We start from the raw sequence: 21,184 nt of genomic DNA on the forward strand, positions 1-21,184 counted from the left end.
TCCTGAACCCACTTAAATCGCCTTCTTCTTCTTCTCACCCCCCTTCTTCCCTTCCCCCTTCCCAGCCGCAAAACTCTCATCCTCCTGCGCATCCTTCCGCTCCGCATACCACTGCCCCGCCTGCAAAACCAGCACACCAACAAGCACAAGCGCCAATATCGTATTACTCGCGCTCAAAACCTTAAGACTATCCTCCCTCCCCAAAATCTGCCCAACCTCCTCCTCAGAACTCGCAAGCTCAGCCCCATACATACCCCCACTAGCAAGGCGCAACCCCTTGACAATATTCGCAACGTACACTGTTATCCCGCACGCGTAGAGGACGAGCGAGGCGCCGTCGAAGAGCATATTTGATTCGGAGGGCCGCCATAGTTTCATTATCAACCCGGCGAGGCCGAGGAAGATCACGATGTGTAGGATTCGCGGGATTAAGGGGGGTGAGGCGTGCAGGAGCCGCAGGTGCGTTTCGAGACTGTCGTAGGCGCTTGAGACTGTGGGGGAGGTTGACCAGAGGACTGGGTAGTCGTAGGGGAAGAGGGAGAAGATTATGCCGAGGAAGAAAGACGTTGCTGTTTTTGTTCAGTAAGTTAGTTTTGGTTTCTGTTTGGTTTTCTGTTTGGTTTTGAAGGAGGGGAATCGAGGCCGGATGGGCTGAATGGGCTGGCGGCGCGGATGCGCTGGTTATGGGGGTAGGGGTCGTGTGCTGGGATGGATATGGATACGTACGGCATACGATCAGGAAGGTTGCGAAGGACCCGTAGCGGAGAGTCATTGTGGCGGTTTCTCTGAAGGACGAAGAGAGGAGAGTGGTCGTCGCAAAGGAAGATTGGAGGATTGGAGACTCGGGGTCAGCTTGAGGGGAATGGAAGTGGAAAAGTGTCTCGAGGCGATGCCAAGCCGCCCGCGCGCCTTTCTGGGCTTAATTCGGCGGAACAATACGACCTCGAACAGGCAGCAATCATTTACATTATATCTCAATGAGATGGTTTAGAATAATTGATACATAATTCAATTGTAAATAGTACAGTAGCTGGCTACAACTGCTAAATGGCCATAATAATTCACTAAGTAGAACAAATGTGGTATCTCCGCTGAAGCCCAATCGCAATGCATACATAACAAATCAAGTCGACGAGGTGTGCTATTACTCAGTGAGGTATCATCGTTGATATCGCGGTAAAAGCTCGTCTCCGTTGGCAGCGCCTCCAACAAGCTGCTGGTCGTCATCGTCATGGAAAACAGGCGCGCTTGGTCCGTCTTCTGCGCGCTCGGTAGGGGTTGCGTCCGGATCATCCGGTGCACTTGCTTCCAGCATCAACCGCTGTCGCTCTAGCTCCTGTTTGTCCTCTCCAGAAGGCCTTGAGGGCTGTGCGAGAGGCGTGGAACTGCTACCTGCAACTACTGTCTGCACGGACTCGGCTGACATCAATGCTGGCGACATCCCGTTCATACCATTCACAATGGGCGTTGGAAGATGGTGGTAATTGTTGAGGTGGTCATCTTCCGGTAGCACAGGAGCAGTGGGCATTGCCGCGTCAGCCGCTGACGAGGGTCCGGCTTCCGGATCACCTGGCGGCCGACTAGGCAAGATCGTCTGTTCGGCCTGCTGCAGTCGCGCTTTTTCGTCCATTGGTTCATCCACTTGTGGACTAGGCACGATCTGGGGCGGGAATGGATAATGATCTTGTTGCGGCTGCTCCGGATGATCTGGCCATGGGGAGTGATCATGCCCGTATCCATTATGTTCCGGTGGAGGGTAATCCGACTCCGCACCGGGCATATTTCCGGGGTGGTCGGGGCCCCAGAAGTCGCCATCAGTAGGGTTCTCTGCAAGCTGCTGAATTTCTGATCCCTCTGCGGTAGATGAAGTGCGCTGAGCTTCACTTTTTCGTCGCTGGGTATCTCGTGTCCCTATGACCACTTCGAAAGCCACAGCAACGACGCCTTTCTCGCGTCGTATCTGGTCGGTATCCAAAATATTACCACCCCAGTTTGCCGTGATTGCATTTCCATTTGTGTCAGAAGGGTCCACCACTTTTCCGCTTGTAGAGAAATTGCGACCAGAAGAGACAAGGTTGAAGCGAGGTAAAAACCTTTCTGGTGACGTCAACTTGCCGCGAAGGTCGACGACCACCTCGACATAGTATCGAAAGTTGATCATATTACCCGGTGTGCGTGTGATTGTCGGAAACGCGTCTTCAGGTATACGGATTGAGGTCTTGATATCAGCAGTCAGGGTTGTTGGATCCACAATCAGAGGCGCAAATGTCTGCGTCAAGTCTTTGCGAAAGACGCTGCTAGCGCGAGCTGTGCCAATTGTAAGACCGCCCAGGCCTGTCCGGGAACGGGGATAATAGTCTTCGTAGACTGGCTTCTTGCCATTCGCTGTGGAGCCCATTGGAAGATCGGGATGAAGGTCGATGCGACCTGACCGGTAGAGTGTAATAATGATTCCATGCGCGCTGCGCACTTGTTTAGAATGATTGATGGTGATTTTAATGGGCAAGGTATCACCGGGCAGTACACCAGCGCGCAGAACTTCGGCCTTGGCAATGATTTTGCCATCGGACACAGAAGGGGTGGCACTCCTAGCTTCGCCGTTGCGAGCACCACTACTAGCGGTCGATCCAGGATCTGTCACGATCTGAAAGCTCTGACTACTGTTGCTGAGCCGACTGGATGAGCTAACATTGCTAGGTGCCGGACTGAGAGGGGGGCGATGTTCTGAAGCAGCCGCAGCGGCCACCCCATTAGTGGTGGGTGATGGCTCTAACGATCCGGGCTCGGGTGCTGCGTCGGAGCCCGGAGGCTTGGTTTTTCCTTTCGATTTTGAGCGCCTGGAGATAGGCTCAAGAGTGACCACCCGAGCCTTGGGCGCCGGAAAGGTCGCAATGTCAATATTTTCTGACAAGTTGAGACGTCTTCGACAAGATAAAGTGGGATTTATTGTGGTAGGTTTTGTCAAGGTGGACGTAAGCATATAAGAGATGGTACCTCTCTCAAACTACAGATGACGTTAGCAAAAATGACCGAAAGCCAAGCCAGAAGATGCAAGACTTACGGAAATGCTGCTAGGCAATGCATATGGAGGAAAGGACATCTCAAAGCGGAATTTGTAAATTCCCTCCTTGAGACGACCTTCTCCGCACAGAACCACTTCATCCTCAAACAATGTCGCGACACCATCGCCCAAATACTCGCTGCCTCGGCGCCCGCGCCCAGGGCCCAAGGATCCGATATCCGGAGAAGTTTCGCCCGCCGGAACATTGTTCTTGAACACCTTGACGATTCCATGTAGAGAGATAACCAAATGTGTAATGCGGATAGGCCGTACAACCGCGAGGACCACAGTTCCCTTGATCAAATCGCCGGGAAAGTAAGAGCGCCAAGGGTCGTCGGGGTCGATGTAGAACTCGTGTATGCTGCGATTTCGTTGACCAAGCTGCGAGCGAAATTTAGACAGAAGAGAAGAGCGATTCCGACTGAGCGGCGAGGAAGAGGATTGGGCGGGAAAAGGATTGACGGACATGACATACGAACACCCCGCCCTGTCCATCAAAGAGCGAGAGCTTCAACAATATCACAGAGAGATCAATAAGTTTGTAAGTAGAGTAGAAGATATCCAAAACAGATAGCTCGACGTCTGAACAAAGGTGGAAGGAAATCCGGTCGGCGAACAGTCCTCGGTTGGATTCAGTCAGGCGACGAAAGACCAATGTTGGCGCTGCGATAACACAACGAAGCAAGGGGGCTCTGGAGACAGGAAACAAGAGCGCGGAAAGAGGGAGGAGGAATGGAGGGCGATGCAAGTCGAAATTCTCCGTTCCAACAATCCACCGACCGTCGGACCCAATCTGGCCGTCGGGCGCAAACCAGCAGTCTGACCACGACTAAGCACTGAGACGCGAGATTGTGCTTCGAGACCTTGCTCCTGCGCAGCCCAGGCCAGACTCGCCCAAATTGCGGATGGAGAACAATGTAGGGTTTCACGCAGTAGGTAACCGGCGAAAGAGGGGCGGAGGAATGCACGGGCACGGGAGGGAGGGCGTCAGGGAATCAGGAGTCGAGATGACAAGTCGGCATCATTTCACGCGAGTCTCGATCTGTTCTCAATTGAAATGAGCGGTGGAATCCCCTGGTAATTGCGAGGGTATAGGTATATATATATAGAAAGCCTGTCCCGGGGCAGTGGGTGAGGTCGAAATGCGGCGAAGAGGGGGGCTGAAGCGAGAGCAGGAAAGCGTCGGAAAGGGACGGAGGAACGTGTCGTCGACAGGTCAGATCGAGGCGGAGGAAGATCGATAACAAGGAGCTGCAGAGAAATAAGGCAGCAGAGCAAAGACGCGACAGAGGGGTGGAAGAGAGGACGCGAGGAGTCGGTCGGTCGGGCTGGGGGAGGATGGGAGGTTGAGACGAGAGAGAGAAGAGTTCGCGATAAGCAGGCGGAGAAGGGGAAAGGCCAACGGAATTCGCGTGGTGGCAGTCAAGCTTCTCTTGGGCCAGTTGGGTCCAGCGTAGTTCGGGGCTCGGCGCCTCCACACTCGAGACGGAGTAACTCTTAGCAACTTGACAGCGATCAGCATACCATTCAGTACTCTGTTTCGTTCTGCTCATTGACTCGTTTATTTCTTTGTTCATTGTCGCATTAGACCACTCTGATGACACCGGCTGTGAGGTAAGAATGCTTGTTGCGACACCGCTAGATTACCTTGTAGACAGTAGGAGTGACCGGTCCAGGCTGGCAGCATCACTACTCCGGACTAGCCGCACAATAGGCTCGTCTTGACTCGTGCAGCCAACGACTTATATTAATCGCTTCACCAGATCAATTCTCTCAGTCCTTCCCCCTCCACATACTCGTCCCCGTAGCATTCTCTCTGCACTGCCTGCATCACCTCGCGGTCTCCGCCAGTCAGCTTACGGACATACTCCTCCAGCACGTAGATATTGTCCGTCCACAATTGCGCTCGCTCGCGACACTCGTCAATCTCCTCCCTCATCTGCCCAACCCCCTTCCTCTCGCCAGTTGTAGAGACCGCCGTCCATTCAGCCTGAAGGCGCTTTCTCTCCCCCTCCAACGCCTTTCTCCTCTTCATGAGCCCCTTCCACTCCTCCTCACCGTCAGCACCCCCAAGTTCCACCTCTTTATCTCTGGCCTGCTTGCGCACGGCCAAATCCACTTGGGCTCGCTTACAGCTCGCGCGGGCCCGGTCCACATCCTTCCGGAGCTGAGTCAACTGCCTCTCCCGTTCCTTTTTCTCGTCCCCGCCAAAACACCAGTACCAATTGCCGCTTCCGATCTTCTCCACACGGATCTTGCCATCGTCTGTGAGTTCCTGGATGTAGTCCTTCACTTGGATGCCGTTGATCGAGGCCACGGAGGGGAGCATCTTCTCGAGGTCTTTCAGCGTGTGACAGGTTCGTGTGGAGCGGAGGTGTGAGACAATCAAGCCTTGCTTGGCACTCTTGGACAGTTTCGGAGGCTATAGTCAGCGGCAATATTAGTTCTGTACTATGACACCTTTACGAGTGAGATGAGACGTACCATAATGGTTAAGTGTCAGAACCGATCGCAAATTTGAGCAAACTGGGTTTACTGACCTGTTGAGAAAGGCTGGACTGGTGGATTTGCCCGAGAAGCACGATAGGTTAAACCGTAGATTTGCAGCAATAAGGGTGAATTGAAGCCGACGAGCAGCTGTAGCACGGAAAATAAGCTGATCAAAGAGAGATTTGGGAGAGATCTATGTGTTGTTGGATGGTCTGTGGTGGTGGTGAGAGCTTGAGTGATTCGGCAGCGGAATGCAGTCTGAATCGCAACTTTCGGAGCCATCCCACTCACCACCACCTGAAAACCCTGTCCACGAGACTATGATCCAATTCCCACCAGGCTACATTATTCACTACGGTGCAACATTATCTACCTGCTCTCATAATCACTTCTAAGCTCTCACTGACAATCAACAAAGCTACTGCCTTCTCAGGCTCCTGCTCCTCGCAACCCCATGATAGATTTGGAATCATTACCGATGCCGGCTTCGCGGTTCCTGTCCCTATAGAAGCCTCCGCTCTTCGACAAGAAATTCGCCGGAGATGACGGGCCAGGTCGACTTCCAGAGGCAACCGGATGTCTGAAAAGTTGCAGGTGCCCAACCGTTGAAAATCACTGTTAATGCTCGCTTTATATATTGCCCATGCCACTGGAGCGGGACCTCTGAGCCAGTCATCGAAGACGCGCCTCGCTACTAGTCTCCTTCCTCTTCCTTAGGTGTCCATCTCCGATTTGCTACGACAGGGGCTTCTTCTTAAAGGTCCCGCCGCTTGGAAACTTCCTGGGGAAGATAGTGCGTGATACATTTTGTTGTATCTACGCAAGTCGAGATCAAACAAGCCCAGCAGCCAATGGTTTTTTATTCTACGTAAGTATTATAGGTACGCGTAAGTTGCTTCATTCCTAAAAAAGAAAACTTAGTATCACTGGGAGCAACAGCTACTATCGTAGTCGGGAAATGGCACTTCAAGAACCAAATCGAATGCCAACATCTTCCACTTCCCAGCCCTTCATTCAATGTTCACAAGCCCGTCTCTGCTCGCCTGAAAGAGTTTCCCGTGGGCCATATTAATTAGGGAATCGGCATTCTTATCCCAGTCTTGCTCAAAACCGCTGTTTCGCAAGGCAGTAATGAAACCCTTAAGAAGCCTGACGGTATGCGTCGGTTACAGTATAGTTAATACGTGTGAAAGGGTTAACCTCGGTTTTCACATAGTCAAAGCGTGCAATATCGGTGGCATATCCGTTAAGGACATTAAAAGTCGAGTCGTGGCCTAAAGCCAATCGATTAATATCTGATTATAGCCTGAGATAATCATGCGGGGCTTTTTGGATTACCGATGCTGATCTTCTCGACCTCGTCGGGCCACAGCCCGTAGAGCGATTCAAACACCTTCTTGTCAATGCGGTACTGAAATGAGTAGAGTTCGGCGTCCCACACGCAGTCACCCTCGTGAGCAGTCTAGATTCCCATGTCAATCACCGCTTGATCTTCGCCGCTGATTGACTTCGATCCAGACATCTTTTTTTTGTAGTTCACGATGAACCTCTGTCGGATCGCTGGAAGTGGAGTTTTCTGGTGTTCAATTGTGCGACCTGGAGCTCCAGCGCGTCTATCCGATCTTCTTGGCTCTTTAGTTTCTTCTCGTGGTTTTCGAGTGTGCTTTGGCTCGTTCGACGATGTTTATGGCGCGAGCGAAACGTAGGCCGGTGGAGTTTGCGGCAACGGACATTTCGACGAGATGCTCAACATTTATCGTATCATGAATTAGGGCCGACCGCAGCAACTCTAGCCAGCCTCTCGATTTCTTTATCGTTTCCTCCACGCAGCTTCCTCGCTAATCCGAATCTTCAGGCTCTGAATTTGGTGTACCGGAAGCCTGGTGTTTGTGGCTAATTCTAGTAGTCATAGTAATGAGTGAAGTTTCGTGAACGAATGCACGTAATCAATAGTAAGATATGTAAGATGATAAATTAAGATGGAAGGTAAAATATCAAGGCTGAGGCTGGCGGACGGTAGCTTTACATACCTTAGATGCTCAATTAGATGGGAGGTTGGATGGTCGGAGTTTGAAGGAAGGTGCCATACCTATTCAGTTTTACCAGTCTTGAGGCACCGCTTCAACGGGAGGTTGTTCCACGGGGTTGTTCCGTGGACAGGTTTCGAGAAAAAGCGAGGGATGAAAGGTAGAAGGTCAAGGACTGGGGCTGGGGCTGGCGGAGGGTATCGCTGGTTACATACCTTGGACCAGGGCCGTTTGTCGTTCCGTTTGTGGTGTTGGAGCTGCTGGCGGGACTTATCCTCCTCGGAGTCCGACCATGCACGATCGCAAATCGTTTTGATGCCAGGTGCTTTCTTTTGTGTTCGAGTGGCTCGAGGTGTTTAGTATCGGAAAGGTTCAACGAGGTCTTAGGTACTCTGTGACTGCTTAGTAGGACACCCAGGAATACTGGAGGGGATGGCGCCCATCAATCTTATATAGACAACAACGGAACTGGATGAACAACATAGCCGAGTACTCTTCATTGTAATGCTTCCACTCACTGAGACTGTTAGGAGATAATCTAAGGGTCCTTTGTGTTCCGATATCACCTGTGTGATTCTTCACAATGCTGCTTGGCTGCACCAGATGGCAGTGATTGTAACTGTGTATTTCTGGAACAGAGGGTAGAAACTCCGGCCTCTATACTGCAGTATTCTCACAATAAAAGACAAACGGTACTCAATGGCGTCGAAAATGTCCTTTTGGCTATGGCCATGAAAGTGACTGGGAGACTTGAGACATGGTCCCATACATATCACGTCACTTGGCCGAGGCTAATGTCGCGATCTCCATCTGCAGCATTACTATTTTTCCATCAGAACCACTTTGTATTCTAAATATTGCGACAAAAAAAATCTCTTCATAAGCCAGGCGCGCTCAGGGTATACCGGTACCTGACTAGAATACCGGGACCTTGACACCATTCCACAAGGAGCACGGATCTATATCCAGATGAGCCCCATCTTGGCAAGGCGCCACCGCAGTAAAGACTCCTCAAACCCGTCGTTGTCCTCGATCAAGACTAGTCAGATTGCAAAGAAAGTCGGGGTATGAGGGTTTCATCTCCGCTTTCCCCCTCTGCCGAGACAAAATTGGCTGCAGCATTTCAATGTCCTCATATTGGCACTAATGCGGTCAAGAGCTTAGGTGCCTGGATATGGCACGGATGAAGAAACGAATGCACAATGCTGGCGAGCTGATCCGATTTGCCGCGGACGTCCTTGATGGAAACGGGGAGATTGAATGTTATAATTACCGGTGCGAATGGGCACTTGGATAGCCTTACGCGGTGGCCATACTGCTGCCAAAGCCCTTGACCTTCTCGAAGGGCGATCCTTGACGATGAAAATGAAAACACAAACGCTCTCCCTCCTTTCCCTAGTCGGCGCTGTTGCCGTGCAAAGCAACGCGTTCCCATCGACCAATGGATTGAACTTCACCATTGACGGTGTGACGGACTACTTCGCCGGCTCGAACTCGTACTGGATCAGCATGCTGACCAACGACGCCGACGTCGACCTTGTCCTCGACCACATCCGAGACTCGGGCCACAAAATCCTACGCATCTGGGGCTTCAACGACGTCAACGTCGAGCCATCCGAGGGGCAGGTATGGTTCCAGAAGCACGAGAACGGCGTCTCAACCATCAACACGGGCCCGTATGGCTTGCAGCGTCTAGATGCAGTCGTGGCGTCGGCTGAGCAGCGTGGCGTTAAGCTCATCATCAACTTTGTCAACAACTGGGATGACTATGGCGGTATGACGGCTTACCTCAATGCTTACGGCGGCACGACGAAGACCGACTGGTACCATAACCCGGATATCCAGGCCGCTTATCGGACGTATATCCAGGCGGTTATGGAGCGCTTTATTGACTCTCCGGCTATATTTGCCTGGGAGTTGGCTAATGAGCCGCGCTGTAATGGGTGCGATACGTCGGTTTTGTATGACTGGATTGCGGAGACTAGTGCTTATATTAAATCGTTGGATCCGTTGCATATGGTTGCCATTGGTGACGGTTAGTGATCTCCCCCCACCCCCCTCTCTCTTTCTTGTCGGCAAAACTAATGGGGAACACTCATTTGAAGAGGGCTTCGGTTTGGACGAGGGCTCAGACGGCAGTTACCCCTTCAGCTACACCGAGGGCCTCGACTTCGCCGCGAACCTCGCAATCGACACCATCGACTTTGGCACATTCCATCTCTACCCGGGCAGCTGTATGTCTCCCATCCTTCATCCCTATCCTTCCTCAAATCTCAACACTCATCCCTCAACTAATTTTGACTCCATTGAACAGGGGGGACATCATACCCCTGGGGCTCCCTCTGGGCAAGCACCCACGGCGCGGCCTGCGCAGCCGCCGGAAAACCCTGCCTGTTCGAAGAATACGGCGCCCCCTCCGACCACTGCGCGATCGAGGTGCCCTGGCAGATCACGGCCGTCAGCACGACAGGGATCGCGGGAGACCTGTTCTGGCAGTGGGGGGATACCCTGAGCAACGGGCCCACTCATAACGATGGGAATACGATTTACTATGGTTCAGATGAGTATGTTTGTATGGTTACGGAGCATGTGGAGAGGATTGAGGCTAGATAAATGTGGTTGGTAGCTGTAGCTGTAGCTTCCTGGGTAAGGAATTGGGATGTTTTGGGAGACTGGCTGTGCCGGGGAAGACTGACGAAACGCTATAATACCTATGCGGTTTTTGCCAGAAGCCAATGTATCGTCTCTTCCATCCATTCGTAATGCATAGCAATAGCCCGTACTTGACTTTGGTACGAGGGGAATTGTACCGTGAATATGGTCTGGACGTGAAAATCCCCTGCAGCGCTAGGATGAAAAACGGAAAGGCAGTTCATCCGCCTGCATTCATGCTAGCAGATTAACACAGCCGGCTATGAGCCCATTCCGCGAGTGTGTCGTTCTTTTTCTAGAGGGTGAATGCTTGGATAGGAAGCCGACAGGCTAACCGAAACGCTTAGGAAAGTTCCGGGACGATCGACCGGAAAAGTGGTTTTGTGGAAGAGAACAGTCCGTTGATTGCCTGCGAGGTTGGTGCCCGAATTCCTCAGTTTAAAGGGGCGAAACAAGTGTTTAAGCCCTAGTAGCCTTTGCAGTACCGGGTGAAGAATAGACCGGCCAGAAGATAGAGCCGAGAAATTCGGGGGAGGCAGAGCTGACGCCCCGAGGCTTCTGTCAGGGTGCATAGCGAGAATGTTGTGGCCGCTATTTCATGATCGCAGAATTATGGTCGCAGCTCACGCTGAGGGATTTGAGACGACTCATCAAACCTCCCGCCGCGTTTCTTCGACCTCAGTATCAACATCCGTAGTAGACGCCCTCCGCATCAACCTAGGCCTCTTCGACCTTCTTTTCCGCTTCACCACACTCTCCAGGTCCTCACCCGAGCTCGCATAGCTACTAACCCCACTATTAGCCCTCTTGCGTCCATTTCTCCTCCTAAACATCTTCGACTCCTCCTCATCCGTCGACAAAGTATCCCCCTCAACCAGCGCCATATCCCCAGTCTCACCTAGCGACTCCCGCGCCAACTCCTCCAAAAGCACACCCATAAACATCAGCGAGTTGCCATCCATGGTGTAACTATTCGCCCGCCCATTTTCACCAACCGCCTGGTCGTAAAAGTCCGCGGTGTAAGCATGGATTGACTCCAAGAGCTCAGAGCTAGGAAGTGGCTGGTCTGGCGCTAGATCTCTATGCGCGAAATACCGATCCGTTTCCTCGTAGCGAACGGGCATGCCCTTTCGTCGGAAGAGGACTTCTTCAGGTGGGATTGGGCGGGTACTGGATGATGCGGTGTCGCGGTATTTCGAGGCGTAGGGTTGTGACGGGATGAATCCGTGCGAGCTTACGCGGCCTATTCAGCATTATTAGTTAGATTGAAGGTTCATAAAAGGTCGCTTTGCGAATAGGTACTTACCGGCTACAGCATCGTAGAGGTTTGCTCTTCGCTTCCGCTGCTTTTCAGCGCTGGAATCATCGTGTTCTGGCCGGGTGGTAGAGTTGTTGAACGAGCGCAAATTTTTGGATGTCATGATTCTGGTCTCATCCTGTCAATTGGAGTAGGAAGAGAGCCTCCATCGTGGCGGGTGTTGCTTGATTCTTCGTGGAAAACTGAACGATGCGCGGAGCTCAGATGGACCACGTCACGTGAATACAGGCTCAATTGGGAAAAACGCATATTTTTCCTGTACGAATATCAAAAGTGCTTAGTGTTGTCTGCTAAGTGACATCGTTGAAAAGCAACCAATTTATGTTGGCAACTACTCATCAGGACGGGCAGCCATCAAAGTCAAAAGAAATGCCTGTCATGCAACCACACATAGATTATAGCGAGTGGTAAAACAGGCTAGTAAATGGCATTGTCTGCATAATGACTCTCGCGGCCCTTGAGCCTTACTCACAGCATCCTCTTTGCGCTGAGAATGTGCTGAATTCGTTCAATCAGCCAATCTAAATAATATCACGCTGCCATTGTGTTTCAATACCACTCATGAATCATGCAGGTGCAGCCCAGAGTGTACTATATGCTCATCGAGTCGGACAAGTCACACAAGGCTGGCTTAGGGCTGCAGGCTGCAGCCAGCCATTCTTACAGACTAGAAGATATAAAAACGCGAGACTTTCCTCTCTGTTCCTCGATTCTCTACTTTGTTTATTGTCATAGTTCTATTTTTCTTCTCCTCATCGAACTCCCCCAATATGCGCCTCGTCGGTCTTAGTATTTTGTTTCCCCTGGCTGCCGTTACTTCCGCGGCCCCCGTCGCACCCATAACACCCCTCGATAGGAGACAGATAGTACGTACTCCCGAGTGAGGACCATCTACCAAGCTAACAAGCACAGAATACCAGTGGATGCGTCGTATGTATCCGTCCGATCCTGGACCTTCCCTTGCGGCGGCAAAAGAAGCTAACCATTGACTTGAAGGACATCGGCCCTTTAGATGAGTGTACAGCAGGGTAAGTCAGTTAGTCGTTGGCACTTGCACTTTGAGTGCTTTACGTGTTCAATGTGAAAATGAATACCGCGGTCGAGAACTAAAAATGAGCTAGTTACGCGATATGTGGTCAAACCGACGATAGCACGACTTGCTGCCCTATTGTATGCTCGGACGCCTTCAGATGGGTATTTAGTACTAATGCGCGCTTAGAACCATATCTGTTTTGCTTGAGGGGCCTTTTTGATGGCGGAAATTGGACACTGGAACAGACGGTGTAATTGATGGAAGTGGATATAGTGAAATGCACATAATTAGCAAAGCGACCTCAATGTTCTGCGGATTTTTTAGGGCCTGCTTGTCTATCAAGTCGAGTAGATTACTCAAATTGTGCTGCTTGAATAGACCATCCTTGCTTCATACTTTAGTGGCTAACAACGAGTCACAGCGCGGATATTGGAAATCGGGACGTCTAGTGGAGGCAGAACGAGTGCGGATTCAACGCTCGCGCTTTACAGGCCGCGATGCGCCGAGAATGGTTATGATTCCTTGCATCCCGCATCAATGAATATGCATATCAAACTGTTAACAAGCAACTGGCAATGCGAGGATGATATGACATGTTGCGTATGATGACGCCCGCCATGCATATAACGTGTCACTCAAGAGTGTAGATGGTAAAGGAGGACTCCGTGGAGTTCCGTCATGATACAGGTAAGGGATATGCCATTCTTAGTTCAGCAATCGTCCCACTGCAACTCGAGTTCTGAACTGATCCTCGAGAGCAAATCAAACATAATTCTGATGCCAAGTATAGTCCCGACTCTTACTCAAAATCTCCCTCAGTGCATCCCTCGGCCCCTTCGGCTCCCGCCCAAGAACCTCACGCATAAGCGGATGCGTCGTTTGCAGCGCACCATCTGCAATATCCTCCCACCACGAAGCAACCATCTCAAAGAACGCCTTCGGCTTTCCACCTTGATCATTTGCCGCGTTGGCTTGCGCATATTCCTCGGGTGAGACGATCTGGAAATCCACCTGGCGCCCGGTAGTCTCATTGATGATGTCGATTACTTCTTTCGAGGTAATTGTCTCCTCTGCCGTGAGCAGTACGGTCTCATTCTCGCGCCCGCCTTGAATCATAAGGCGTGCAGTGGCTTCGCCGAGCTCGGTACGGAGCGTGTATGCGATCGGACCGTCTGCGGGGAGCGTGATGGTTTTGCTGGAGGGGTACCAGTTCATGAATACGGGGAAGGCTTCTGTGTATACGCCCTCTCGGATTGAGGTATAAGTAATTCCGGATCTGTGATAGTTAGAAATCTGCAATGACGGGACTTTCATTTGAATTCGAAGTGGAATACGCACTCTTTGAGGAGCTTCTCCGTGATAAGATGGACTTGCTGAACAGCGGCCTTCGAGTCGTCGGAGAAACCACCGAATGCAAGAGACGTATACCACACCTTATATCTATTTGCATCCAGCGCCCGAAATCAAAGAAAGAGTAACATACCTGCTTGACCCCAGCTTCCTTAGCAGCATCAATGAGCCTCCGATGCTGCCTATCGCGCCTTTCATTATCGAAGACATTCGTGCTTACGAAAAGCAGGTTCTCGACGTCACGCAAACCCGAAGCGAGCGATTCTTCGTCGTCATAGTTGACATGGCGGAATGCGATTCCTCGGTCCTCGAAGCGTGCTTTGTTCGAAGGGTTGCTTGAGGCTGCGGCATATTCGGACGCCGGGACATTGGCCCTGAAGTAGTTGAGCACTTGCTCTCCGAGTCCTCCAGTTGCGCCGGTGATGAGGTATTTCAAGGTCATTCTATTATCAAAGTGCGATCTTGTCGATATTTTTGTCAAACGGAGGAGAGAGCTTCGGGTGTGGGAGGGGAAGGGAGTGATTATTAGTTTGCTTGCATTCCTCAATAACTTAGGCACTCTTTATACACGGCATCGTTCAATAGACCAGATCTTATACGGAGATGGTGCTAGAAAGACTCATGCTGGCTCGCGTTCATTTGGTAAGCCAGCGGATGATTTATAACCCTCTCTCGGCGCAATTAGATAATCTGTCCGAGGCGTGGGGGGACTTTGGGGCTGCTTAGCAATATCGTCGGATACGTAAGAACCCCTCCTTCTCCTCCTCCTCCTCCAAAACTGCACATGGGCCCCATCCTCCCGTGCAAGACATTCCTCTGTCAACCTCAAATACTCATCCCTGCCCAGATCCGTAAACCCATGCTTCTTACCAACAATACCCTTCTGGCGACCGGAAAACTTGTACGTCGAGCGACGCAGCGCCTCGGCAGCCGCAGCGCGATAGCGGCCCGTGGTCCTACAGACATCACAATCTGACCGACAGCCACTCTTGCAAGGCGGCCAGCTGGCTTGCCGAATGCCCCGCGCATACTGGTCTGTAGCCGGTCTGCGCCGGCTACACTGAGCATCTTGTCGATTCGGATTATGTGGTAGGGGTGGACGCAGATGCGGAAGTGGAAGGATTCTTTGCCGGTAGTTTTGACTAGATACCTATGTTAACGAGTCCTATGTTAACGAGTTGTTAGCATGGCGGTGGATTCCTCCGCCGCGTGATGCCAATCATGATACTGGGCCCTAAATAAGCCCGCCGGCACGGACATTGCAATCCCTAACTATCAGCATTTTATCTATCTTTGCAGTTGTCTTTCACCCTGAGACCAACCATGACCGAGACTGATACCAAAATGACACTTTGACAGGAAATGAAATCTAAGCTCCTGGACTATCGGAACCTCCACGGGCAATCAGATCAGCGGCTGGAAGTTGTTCGCTGTCGTGTTCTCCGTTCTCAGCTCCACCTTTCTCTTCGCCTTGGACAATACCGTCACCGCAAACATCCAAGCCGAAATTGTCCGCTAGTTCGACTCTGTCAATAAGCTCACCTGGATAAGCATCGGTCTGGTCATGAGCGCCTCCGCGACCGTCCTCTGGGGCAAGGTCTTCTTCCACTTCAACACCAAATGGACATACATCATTAGCGTCGTGATCTTTGAAGTCGGATCCGCACTATGCGGCGCAGCCCCGAATATGGATACGCTCATTGTCGGATGCGTACTCTACGGTGTTGGTGGGTCTGGGCTATACCTGGGTGTTATCACCCTTCTGGCTGCATCTACCACCCTGCATGGAAGGCCAATGTATATTGCAAGCGCTGGACTAACCTGAGGACTTGGTATGGTTCTGGGCTTTCTACATTAACCTGCTTGTTGGCGCTGCCTGCGCACCTGTTTACCTCTTCCTCATCCTGAACATCGACCCTCCCAAGGGCACGCCTTTCATCGACCGCGCGCGAGAAATCGAATACGTAGGCGCTACCCTCAACACCGGCGCCTTCGTCTCAGGAGACATGGCGATATCCTTTGGCGGCGCAACTTGGGCATGGAACAGCCCCAGAATCATTGCCCTGTTCGTCGTTTCAGCCATTCTCTTCACCCTCCTTACAATCCAACAAGCAATGTGCCTCTTTATCACGGCAACACGACGTATCTTCCCCGTCGAGTTTCTCAATTCCCGAACCCTGCTCATCCTCTTCGCTACAACCGCTGCCGCTCGCACTGCAGCCTTCGTCCCAATTTACATCATCTCGCTCTTCTTCCAATTCACACGCGGCGACGACGCCCTCGGCTCAGGGGTGCGCCTGCTACCGTTCATTGTGCTATTCATCTTCGCCATTATCGCTAACGGCGCTTTCATGTCCGAGTTTCGGTCTCTACATGCTCTGGTACGCCGTCGGCGGCGCGCTTTTCTACACCGTCGACGTCGACACCACCGTCGCTCGAACCTACGGGTACAGTATCCTCACGGGCCTCGGCTTGGGGGTTTACCTGCAAGCCGCATTCTCCGTAGCGCAGGCGTCCGTCCCGCGTGAACGGATCACCAACGCGTCGTGCTTCACTACCTGTTCCCAGGTCGTTGGATCAACGATTACGCTGGCGATTGCGAATTCGGTGTGCTTGAACAAGGCGCAGGGGGAGGTCGCGAGGATATTGCCGGGCATTTCGCTCGGTGAAGTGCAGTCCGTCATCTCTGGGACGTGCGAGATTCTGAGTGGCTTGCCGGCTATCACGAGGAGGGGAGTGGAGGCGGCGCTGACGCTGTTGTTGAGTCTTTTGATGAAGAGGGGAAGGCTTTTCAAGCAGTAAGCCAGGTGGCTGGTTCTTTGCAAGTGATAACGGACGAGACTCTGGAGAACTGCTTGACCAGTATAAAGGGGGGTATCAACCCTTGTAGCAGAGTCTTAGGTAGCCCTACATATCCGGTGTCAGTAATCCGCCATGGCTCGCGCACTGTTCATCTAAGCTAGCTAATGTAGGTACAAGATTCGGTATTAAAATACTGAAAAAGTCTGGCACGCACCTTTAACTGACGCCTGGAACGTCCGTTCCCAGCGCAGTTTCCCCAAGGTTGCCTGTCCCAACAGCTTCTTTGATCCAACTGGCCTCGTAACAGCTACCGAGTATGTGACTCTGGAGTCTCGCTCCGACATTTCTTGACGGGGATCTCTGGCAGAAGAGGATGGCTGATATGTCCAAGTTCAAAGACAACGCTTCAGAGGAAGAAACTCGCCAATTGGCGCGCAAAGCAACGTATTTGATGGGGACTATTGCTCGGAATATTGAAGGGTAGGTAACTGCGCCCTGTTGTGCCGTCTACAGGGTTGTCGTTTGTGATTTGCTTGGGGAAATCGCTGGAGAAAGGTGTGTTATGTTCACTGTTTGTTTGCTTTCTTGTGTTTACAGTCACTTGTTTTTTTTTATAAGCATATGCCTATTGGCCGTCACTCTAAGGCAATTATTTTGAGAAACTTTCCTAGCCAAATAAGCACCTGCAACAAAGAACAAGCCGCAGTCAGTTTCCTCTCCAGACCTTCCATCCTCTGCTGTATATAGGCGACAAACTCCTCGCAAGTGAACTTGTCACCCCAGGTATCTTCAGTCGCACGAGTACGCATAACGAGAATCTGGCGGGCTTGAGCACTGGCTTTACCTCACAGAGAAGCAGATGAGCCCTTAACTTTGCCTTGGTTTCATGCGGCAGGGGAAGCGTCCCGATTGTAAAGGTTAAGGGGACGGTGGAAGCGGAGAGTGGTGTCGGTTGGGCTGGGAACCCTTGTGCAACTTCCTTCTAGCAGCCTTGCGCCGTACCCTCTGCAGGTGCAGTGCTAGAGCTGCCATTATTGTGATCGCACAATACCTTGTACCATTTGACGATCCGGGAAACAATTGTGCAAAGGAGCGATAAAAGCAAGAGGTCATGGGCGGAGCTACAGGAGCAACCGAGCAAACGTAGAACTGTTGTAGTTACTATACGCGCCGTGAAGACCACGAAATCGCCCGTGAGTATTTGGACTTCCTTTGATGGGCTTGGGCTGCGGTTGTGGTTGTCCCCCTTCACAAGCTGGTATAGAGATGACAAGGTCTGGAAAGCGGCCGCGATGCGAGACTATGGCCTTTTTCAGGGGTTTCATGTGCTGAATTCTCGCTTTGGAAATTGCTCTCTTCCTCATCCTGCCGCTGAGACTGTCAGGGCCTAGACCTGTACTGGACTCAGTCATTGCAGTATCAGCCATTGATACCCCGGCGGTCTCATTTCCACCCTACATCAGATTCCCAAAATCCGTGTTGAACATATCAGCCAGATGCCACCGACAATCGCCAGGAGGAAGTGAAAGTTGGCGTCTTGGTCTTGACTTATTTGCAACACGTCCCCCTCCAGCCCGGGCTGACGGCTTGCCTTTGCGTCTTGAGCGGCCGTATACACATCTGTGTCCAATTTCATGTTGCGCACAACGAGCGCAGCAGGGCCGCTCCTTTGAGCACTTTACCTTGGACGCTGCGCCGGGGCCGCAGGACGTTCTGAATGTCTGTCGGGTGATCATGGAGTAGGACTGCGGGAGGGAGGACGACAGGATGGCTCGTCCTCTTTGTCGTCCTCTCTGCTTCTTTATCCACACTCCGACAGCCCAGCCACGTGATTCTTCGTACCTATATTGTTAGGTGACTGCAACCATTGTGCTGCTGTAGGCTGTGGATAAGATTATTAGATATCTCGTGCTGGGATGAGATAGACGCGTGTGTACGTTCACTTGTCGCTTTGTTGCCTTTTCCAGCTATACCTTGCTTCTCAAATTGGGTTCTCGCCTCTATCCACTGGCAACGCGCAGAGCCCAACCGCCCGTCCGCAACTACTCACATTAGTACTCCACTACTTATCCCCGAGAGTAGTGAAGCGCTTATGGGCTTCCCTGTCCTGTCCGGGAACTATGGAGGTCTTCATGGAAAGTTCTCGCGTTGTTAGATGGCTCGGGCTATAGATAGCGCTGAGCAAGACGTGCAATGTAAGGACCCCTAGTGGTGTGATAAGATAGATGTAATCAAGAGAATTACAGGAAGCACTATTCGTGCCCCTTGTAGTTGGTTTTTCGCAGAAGAGCTTTCCGGTTCCAGATCATCCTGGGTGGCAGCACAGCCCAAGAACAATATGCAAATACCATCAATTAGGACACCTCGTTCAAACAATCAACCAAGCATTATAATATTCATAAGACAAGCCCCCGAAGCCAAAGAAAGCCCACTCTCTTACCAACTCCACTCCCTTACACAGTCTCACCACCCCCTTCAGCAGACACAGGCACAGAATGACGTGTCTTCCTCCCCTGCTCCGACCACGGAAAATGCACGACAGGCGGGACGAAGTATGTATTACTCGGTTCCGCCAGCCCCGCGAAGCCATTATACCAGCATAGAAATGCACATGCAATCGCAAAGAACCCACCGGCCTCACACAACGGCCTATTGGGCATACCTGCCGCGTCGCGAAGGAGATAGCCCAGGCCTAGCAGGAGCAGCGCGGTGTCGGCGAATAGGAAGAGCGTGAAGAAGGCGAGGGTTGATTTTAGGGTGCACAGTGTCATTATTACGGTGAAGATGAACCAGGCCTTCGCCGAAAGAAAGGTTGTCAGTCAACAAGGAAGTAACAACATAAGGCAGGCGAGGAAGATACTAACCAGCAAGAACATGCCCAGCGAGTCATAAAACATATCGGTTTTACCGCCGTCAGCTTCAATCAGACTTCCCATGATGTTGAACCCGCCAGGGGTGAAGATTATTCCGACGGAGATCCAGAAGCCGCCGTAGGAGGAGAGGACGGTAGCTCCGAATGTGTTTCCGATGGCCATTTCCCTGTTTTTATTAGACTTGGCCTAGAAATGGACGGAACTCACGACTTACCACATGCCAGCAAGCAGCTGGACTAGTCCGCCATAGGCAAACGCAGGGGCAACGATGATGCTAGGCTGAGTGATGTCCTGGACCCTCATCTCTATTATTCCCAGAAGGAAGGCAGAGAGGCCGAAGGCGGACAGGCCGAGGGGTGCAGGGTTTGCGGCCTTTTTCTGTGGACGGTAGAGACCTGGCTGGAAGGCACCCCCAAAGGCGGGCAGGCGACTCTCTGCGGTGTACGTGTGTGCAAGACCAGAGGAAGGCGCATAGTCGAGGTGAGATGATTGGGCTCCCAGTGGAGGCTCGGATGGAGGGGATGGGGTGTCGGCGTTTGTGATGGTGTTGCTGAGGTCATATTTCTCAGAGGTTCCGTTGGCTGCCATGGCTGCATTTATTAAGATGAAAAAATACGAATGGGAAGTGAGAGCTGACCTGGGGGAAGGAGGGAAGGGTTTTTATAGACCTATAGACCCCTTCCCAGGTATCAAGACCAGATCTCACAAGCTTCCCCTCACTTTCCCCAGAGCTCCAGTGTGAACTCAAGGACCACAATGCGAAAGCTGTAAGCTTCAATGGGGCCATTCCGGCATTGGTCTCGGTAGGTACCATATTGTTATATTTTCCAATGAGGAGCAAAGATCGCCCTGGATGGTCTCTAGGTGATCAGCATCCAATCCGAAACGGTGGAATAGTGGGGGGGGGGGGGCTTCCGTACCGCATAGGAGCACAGTACAGCTACCAGGTCACAGTTGTCCATGGGTCAGCGACCACAGATCAGTGTCCATTAGGGCAGGGTTTGACCAGACGACCCCGGAGTTCAGGAGTATGGAGAAAGCGGTGGTGCGGGGGAGGGACTGGCCAATTCGGTTCCATGGACTGTGGTCAATCCCTATCTTCAACTCTAAATCTGAGCTTGGTCGAATTGATCGACACCAGATTTTCTTGTCCCCGGCCTCTGCTGTCGGCAGTTGATTTTCTGCTAGGACAGCTGCCATGGGGCACCTAATTTTGAGATCTCTACCGACACGTTAGCCGGTCACAGGGTCTACAGAGCTTTGGATCTACCTGCTCCACAGCCCAACCATGCCCTACAGCCTAAGATGGCAAACCGGCGCGGTCATTCCGTCCTTGTTCCGCTCTGCGATCGACCGAACCCGGAGTGTCTCTTCGCATCTGAAAGCGCGCCTCTATGGTTCTGGATCCGTCACCATTCCGCGTAGTGTATGCAGACAGCGGAATCACAATCCGTATCAGAGGTCACAGGCATTGTCATACAGGACAAAGAACGTTTCAACGTTTCGTCGAGGGTTTGAGTGGTCGCTTCTGCAGGAAAGTACTTTGAGGTCGAGAAAGAGATAAGAAAGTCATTGGGT

The 21,184-nt window shown here is 51.8% G+C and overlaps 9 protein-coding genes across 9 annotated transcripts; 2 read left to right on the forward strand and 7 right to left on the reverse strand.

Moving 5' to 3' along the window:
* Nucleotides 1-12: 12 nt before the first annotated feature.
* Nucleotides 13-772, reverse strand: BDV17DRAFT_295950 (putative secretory component protein shr3; the record flags this gene model as incomplete). The annotated part of the gene is made up of 2 exons (XM_073763189.1): nt 13-569; nt 727-772. The coding sequence occupies 2 exons, from the start codon at nt 770-772 to the stop codon at nt 13-15; spliced, it is 603 nt and encodes a 200-aa protein (XP_073610695.1).
* A 235-nt stretch (nt 773-1,007) lies between these two features.
* On the reverse strand, nt 1,008-3,806 carry rim8 (pH response protein PalF). The gene is made up of 2 exons (XM_073755702.1): nt 3,062-3,806; nt 1,008-3,004 (listed from the first exon to the last, which is right to left on the reverse strand). The coding sequence occupies exons 1-2, from the start codon at nt 3,554-3,556 to the stop codon at nt 1,160-1,162; spliced, it is 2,340 nt and encodes a 779-aa protein (XP_073610696.1). The 5' UTR covers nt 3,557-3,806; the 3' UTR covers nt 1,008-1,159.
* On the reverse strand, nt 3,626-4,727 carry BDV17DRAFT_225956 (uncharacterized protein). The gene has a single exon (XM_073755703.1). It carries the CDS (start codon nt 4,636-4,638, stop codon nt 4,057-4,059), a length of 582 nt encoding a protein of 193 aa, XP_073610697.1. The 5' UTR covers nt 4,639-4,727; the 3' UTR covers nt 3,626-4,056.
* BDV17DRAFT_275938 (putative GAJ protein) lies at nt 4,403-5,727 on the reverse strand. The gene is made up of 2 exons (XM_073759280.1): nt 5,546-5,727; nt 4,403-5,483 (listed from the first exon to the last, which is right to left on the reverse strand). Exons 1-2 carry the CDS (start codon nt 5,546-5,548, stop codon nt 4,818-4,820), a joined length of 669 nt encoding a protein of 222 aa, XP_073610698.1. The 5' UTR covers nt 5,549-5,727; the 3' UTR covers nt 4,403-4,817.
* Nucleotides 5,728-8,943: 3,216 nt separating this feature from the next.
* On the forward strand, nt 8,944-10,191 carry BDV17DRAFT_295953 (glycoside hydrolase 5 family protein; the record flags this gene model as incomplete). The annotated part of the gene is made up of 3 exons (XM_073763190.1): nt 8,944-9,613; nt 9,684-9,812; nt 9,893-10,191. 3 exons carry the CDS (start codon nt 8,944-8,946, stop codon nt 10,189-10,191), a joined length of 1,098 nt encoding a protein of 365 aa, XP_073610699.1.
* Nucleotides 10,192-10,667: 476 nt separating this feature from the next.
* BDV17DRAFT_226028 (uncharacterized protein) lies at nt 10,668-11,733 on the reverse strand. The gene is made up of 2 exons (XM_073755704.1): nt 11,537-11,733; nt 10,668-11,473 (listed from the first exon to the last, which is right to left on the reverse strand). Exons 1-2 carry the CDS (start codon nt 11,649-11,651, stop codon nt 10,881-10,883), a joined length of 708 nt encoding a protein of 235 aa, XP_073610700.1. The 5' UTR covers nt 11,652-11,733; the 3' UTR covers nt 10,668-10,880.
* A 1,499-nt stretch (nt 11,734-13,232) lies between these two features.
* On the reverse strand, nt 13,233-14,508 carry BDV17DRAFT_226041 (putative NmrA-like family protein). The gene is made up of 3 exons (XM_073755705.1): nt 14,065-14,508; nt 13,920-14,014; nt 13,233-13,857 (listed from the first exon to the last, which is right to left on the reverse strand). Exons 1-3 carry the CDS (start codon nt 14,371-14,373, stop codon nt 13,344-13,346), a joined length of 918 nt encoding a protein of 305 aa, XP_073610701.1. The 5' UTR covers nt 14,374-14,508; the 3' UTR covers nt 13,233-13,343.
* Nucleotides 14,509-14,947: 439 nt separating this feature from the next.
* On the forward strand, nt 14,948-17,204 carry BDV17DRAFT_301398 (putative MFS drug efflux transporter; the record flags this gene model as incomplete). The annotated part of the gene is made up of 5 exons (XM_073764247.1): nt 14,948-14,964; nt 15,306-15,449; nt 15,483-15,681; nt 15,758-16,296; nt 16,385-17,204. 5 exons carry the CDS (start codon nt 14,948-14,950, stop codon nt 16,731-16,733), a joined length of 1,248 nt encoding a protein of 415 aa, XP_073610702.1. The 3' UTR covers nt 16,734-17,204.
* A 1,952-nt stretch (nt 17,205-19,156) lies between these two features.
* BDV17DRAFT_226114 (acetate uptake transporter family protein) lies at nt 19,157-20,534 on the reverse strand. The gene is made up of 4 exons (XM_073755706.1): nt 20,527-20,534; nt 19,821-20,455; nt 19,598-19,772; nt 19,157-19,528 (listed from the first exon to the last, which is right to left on the reverse strand). Exons 2-4 carry the CDS (start codon nt 20,192-20,194, stop codon nt 19,187-19,189), a joined length of 891 nt encoding a protein of 296 aa, XP_073610703.1. The 5' UTR covers nt 20,195-20,455; nt 20,527-20,534; the 3' UTR covers nt 19,157-19,186.
* Between the last annotated feature and the right edge of the window lie 650 nt (nt 20,535-21,184).

The sequence above is a fragment of the Aspergillus undulatus genome, assembly GCF_047715775.1.
Source record: "Aspergillus undulatus strain CBS 261.88 unplaced genomic scaffold BDV17scaffold_79, whole genome shotgun sequence".
In the NCBI taxonomy this organism is placed as follows: domain Eukaryota; kingdom Fungi; phylum Ascomycota; class Eurotiomycetes; order Eurotiales; family Aspergillaceae; genus Aspergillus; species Aspergillus undulatus.

Excerpts from the sequence above, each read along its gene's own strand:
- rim8 (XM_073755702.1), bottom strand. The coding sequence starts at position 3,556 with ATGGACAGGGCGGGGTGTTCGTATGTCATGTCCGTCAATCCTTTTCCC. Across the intron at positions 3,005-3,061 it reads CATTGCCTAGCAGCATTTCC|TTTGAGAGAGGTACCATCTC; the intron begins GTAAGTCTTGCA and ends CGTCATCTGTAG.
- BDV17DRAFT_225956 (XM_073755703.1), bottom strand. The coding sequence starts at position 4,638 with ATGAACAAAGAAATAAACGAGTCAATGAGCAGAACGAAACAGAGTACT.
- BDV17DRAFT_226028 (XM_073755704.1), bottom strand. The coding sequence starts at position 11,651 with ATGACATCCAAAAATTTGCGCTCGTTCAACAACTCTACCACCCGGCCA. Across the intron at positions 11,474-11,536 it reads CCTCTACGATGCTGTAGCCG|GCCGCGTAAGCTCGCACGGA; the intron begins GTAAGTACCTAT and ends AATGCTGAATAG.
- BDV17DRAFT_226041 (XM_073755705.1), bottom strand. The coding sequence starts at position 14,373 with ATGACCTTGAAATACCTCATCACCGGCGCAACTGGAGGACTCGGAGAG. Across the intron at positions 14,015-14,064 it reads AGGAAGCTGGGGTCAAGCAG|GTGTGGTATACGTCTCTTGC; the intron begins GTATGTTACTCT and ends AATAGATATAAG. Across the intron at positions 13,858-13,919 it reads ACGGAGAAGCTCCTCAAAGA|ATCCGGAATTACTTATACCT; the intron begins GTGCGTATTCCA and ends TAACTATCACAG.
- BDV17DRAFT_226114 (XM_073755706.1), bottom strand. The coding sequence starts at position 20,194 with ATGGCAGCCAACGGAACCTCTGAGAAATATGACCTCAGCAACACCATC. Across the intron at positions 19,773-19,820 it reads CAGCTGCTTGCTGGCATGTG|GGAAATGGCCATCGGAAACA; the intron begins GTAAGTCGTGAG and ends TAATAAAAACAG. Across the intron at positions 19,529-19,597 it reads CGCTGGGCATGTTCTTGCTG|GCCTGGTTCATCTTCACCGT; the intron begins GTTAGTATCTTC and ends CTTTCGGCGAAG.